Genomic DNA, 3180 nt, shown 5'->3' on the forward strand with positions numbered 1-3180 from the left:
ACACGGGAGCAGTTTATATGTGGGGTATTTATTTCCATTGTTCCTAACATAAGCACAATATATTATCTTTCGAGCTATATTGTGCTCAAAAGTTTTCTTTACAAGTCTCAATATTCTTAAATTTACAGTTCATCCAATAAATGGTAGAGTTTTTAAGGATATTCTTAATGCTTTTGCTGTTTTGGTGAGTTACAAAAAATGTTTCCTCCTCTTTTTTTAAATACTGACTTTAATTGCTCCTGAACTTGGTTCCTAGCTGCATTTTGATGCAAAGCATCATATTAAAGTTAGAGCATTTGACAAGTTTTGCAAACACTAAAAAAAATACAAGCTCTAAAATATTTGTGCTTTTTTTTCTTTGTTTAGGGTTGTTTTGTTTTATTTTTATTTTTTCAAATTCACTCCTCACTTGGTCACAAATTCAGAATTCTACCTAGCAGAAGAGTTTGGCAATTACTTTTGGTTGTAGTAATTAGACCTGACCTATAATTATTGAACAAATCAGCATATATATTGTACTCCAAAATTTCATACAAATTTTTAAATTTAAAGATCCTCAAAAAATAAAATATTGATGAAAATATTACAAAGATGTTTTGCTATTCTTATTGTTTTATAATTTTTCTGTTTTCTTGTTTGTATTGGTTTGGTTTAGTTTATATATTTTATTCAATATGCTCCCAACCTGGGCACAAATTCAGCAGGTCTGGCTACACTATGTTCCAAAATTTGGGGAGGAAAAAGCAATTTAAAGTTACAAATCTCTCCTACCCACCCATTCCCTCCCTAAATTATTAATGCAAGTTTTAAGAAAGCTTTTTGTTGGTTTTATTGTTTTGTTATTATTACTTTGTTATTTTTTTCCAATTTGCTCTAACATAGACACAAATGAAGCAGCTTTCTGGCTGCTCTGTGCTCCAAAATTTCATATGGAGAATATTTTATAGAAACCAGTCCCTCAAAAGTAATATTAGAAATTGGAAATTCTAAGAAAAAATATTGGTGTTACTTAGATTTTTAATGGACATTTGTTATTTTATGTGATTTTCCATTGTATACCTGTCTTGGGCACATATTTAGCAGCTTTCTGAATTTGAAGTTTCATATGAAATTCTTAATGTAGCTAAAAAAAGAAGAAATTTTTAAAAACTGACACTGCTGGTGACTGCAAATGTGTAAATCCAGTTAATTTTCTGTTTCTTCCCATCCATGCTCATGCAAACACAATTTATGTTTCTGCTTTCAACATATATAAAATAAATTTGCCAGCCCTTTTAAATTGGATGCATTTCTTATTAATTATTTTAGGCCAAAATAAACTTGATGGAAATTAAAAGAAAAACAATTCAAATAAAAATGTATCAGTAGTAACACAAAATGTCTGTTTTAAATAATCCCTGAATTTGTTCTATATTTATAGGCCCAATCTAATTACCAAATATTTTCAGAATGTAGTATGATTTTAAAAGTTTGAAAGTAATATCCATATCACTAAAGTCAAGTCCACTTGCCAGTTATATAATGTGATATAATAAAATTTTAACCCAGCAGAAGAGTTTGGCATTACTTTTGGTTGTAGTAATTAGACCTGACCTATAATTATTGAACAAATCAGCATATATACAGTAAATGCTCAAATAAATGTATTTGGCTGTATTTAGTACATTAATCTATTCTTAGTATCATTAGCTTCAAATCTTTCATCTTATTCATAACATAGAAAAATAATCATAGGAGAAACCATATTTGGATCTAAAGACAATTCTCGTACCTAGAAGGTGGATTCTAGCATTAACTCACCACCATTATTTGTTGTTTGATCACTGACTTCCTCTTGAATAGCTGGAAGGGAAGGCTTTGTGGTAAGAGGTGTTTCAGTCTTAAACATGGACTCCATCCTGATATGGGTATTGATGTAGAAGGACTTCTGAAAGGACTCAAGGGTGAAGTAATAGATGAAAGGGTCAAAGCAACAGTTAAGAGTTGCAAGGCACAAGGTGATTGGGTACATAATTTTAGCAAATCTTTCCAAAAAGCAATTGGTAATGGCTTGAGAGCGCACCAGGGCATACAGGAAGAGAACAGAGTTGTAGGGTACAAAACAGACCACAAAGATTGCCATATGCACTGTGATCATCTTCAGCACTTTTTTCTTATTGGTCCCAATTTGAGACAGTGTAGCAGGCTTGCGGAGGGTTCTCAGCACCACAGAAGAACAAGAGACATTCAATATCAGAGGAATGATGAAGCCAACAACTTCAATAAATATGGTGATCTTGGACAAATAAGTCTTCCAAACACGTTTGGAAAAGCCCTCAAAGCAGGTTGTGGTTGTATTGTTGACATTAGTGGTTGAGAACAAGGAGGCTGAAATACCACCACTGAGGACCAGGATCCAGACTCCAGCACACACAATGGCAGAATTCCTCCTGGTCCTAATGGTACGAGATCTGAATGGATAAACAATGGCTAGGAAACGATCCACGCTAATACAGGTGAGGAAGAGCATGCTCCCATAGATGTTGGTAAGGAATGCAGTCCCAGAGATCTTGCAGAGAGTGTCACCAAAAGGCCAGTGGCGATTGAAATTGTAAAATATTTTAAAAGGTAGAGTGCAGACAAAGAGCAAATCGGAGAGGGCCAGATTGGTGATAAAAATAGCTGTCTCACTTCTCATTTTCATGCGGAAGCAGAAGACAAACAGAGAGGCACTGTTGGTTATCAGACCCAGGATGAATACAACACTGTAGACAGCACCATTCAGATTATACTTGAAGGAATCATCAACAATACAAGTATTATTGGCAGTAGCATTGCCCAACCTGGGTCTGAGGCTTGAATTCAAAACTTGGAATTGAAAGTCAATGAATCTTCCGTCACCCATGGATTTATTTCAGGAGGCCTGCTGGCTGCAGGGTTCACCACTCTCACACTAGGGACTAGTAGGAAATGTTTTCCTCCTATGGGAGACAAGATGTTATGAATCATCAAACCTGCCTTCTATCCATTATTTCTGTGGAGTAAAAGATATTCTGTCTACTGAGATTGAAAATAACATTCAATTTGATTTGACAAGTACCTTTTGACCACCTACCATATGTTAAAAAGTACTCTAAGAGTATGTTGCAGGAGTGGAAGAGATCACATTGAATACAATAAGTGGAGTACTATAGCATTGCA

The 3180-nt window shown here is 34.4% G+C and overlaps 1 protein-coding gene across 1 annotated transcript; it reads right to left on the reverse strand.

Annotated features, from left to right (window-relative positions):
* Positions 1-1771: 1771 nt before the first annotated feature.
* Positions 1772-2884, reverse strand: LPAR4 (lysophosphatidic acid receptor 4; the record flags this gene model as incomplete). The annotated part of the gene is made up of 1 exon (XM_080652907.1): positions 1772-2884. One exon carries the CDS (start codon positions 2882-2884, stop codon positions 1772-1774), a length of 1113 nt encoding a protein of 370 aa, XP_080509033.1.
* Positions 2885-3180: the final 296 nt, after the last annotated feature.

The sequence above is a fragment of the Plecotus auritus genome, assembly GCF_963455305.1.
Source record: "Plecotus auritus genome assembly, chromosome: X".
In the NCBI taxonomy this organism is placed as follows: domain Eukaryota; kingdom Metazoa; phylum Chordata; class Mammalia; order Chiroptera; family Vespertilionidae; genus Plecotus; species Plecotus auritus.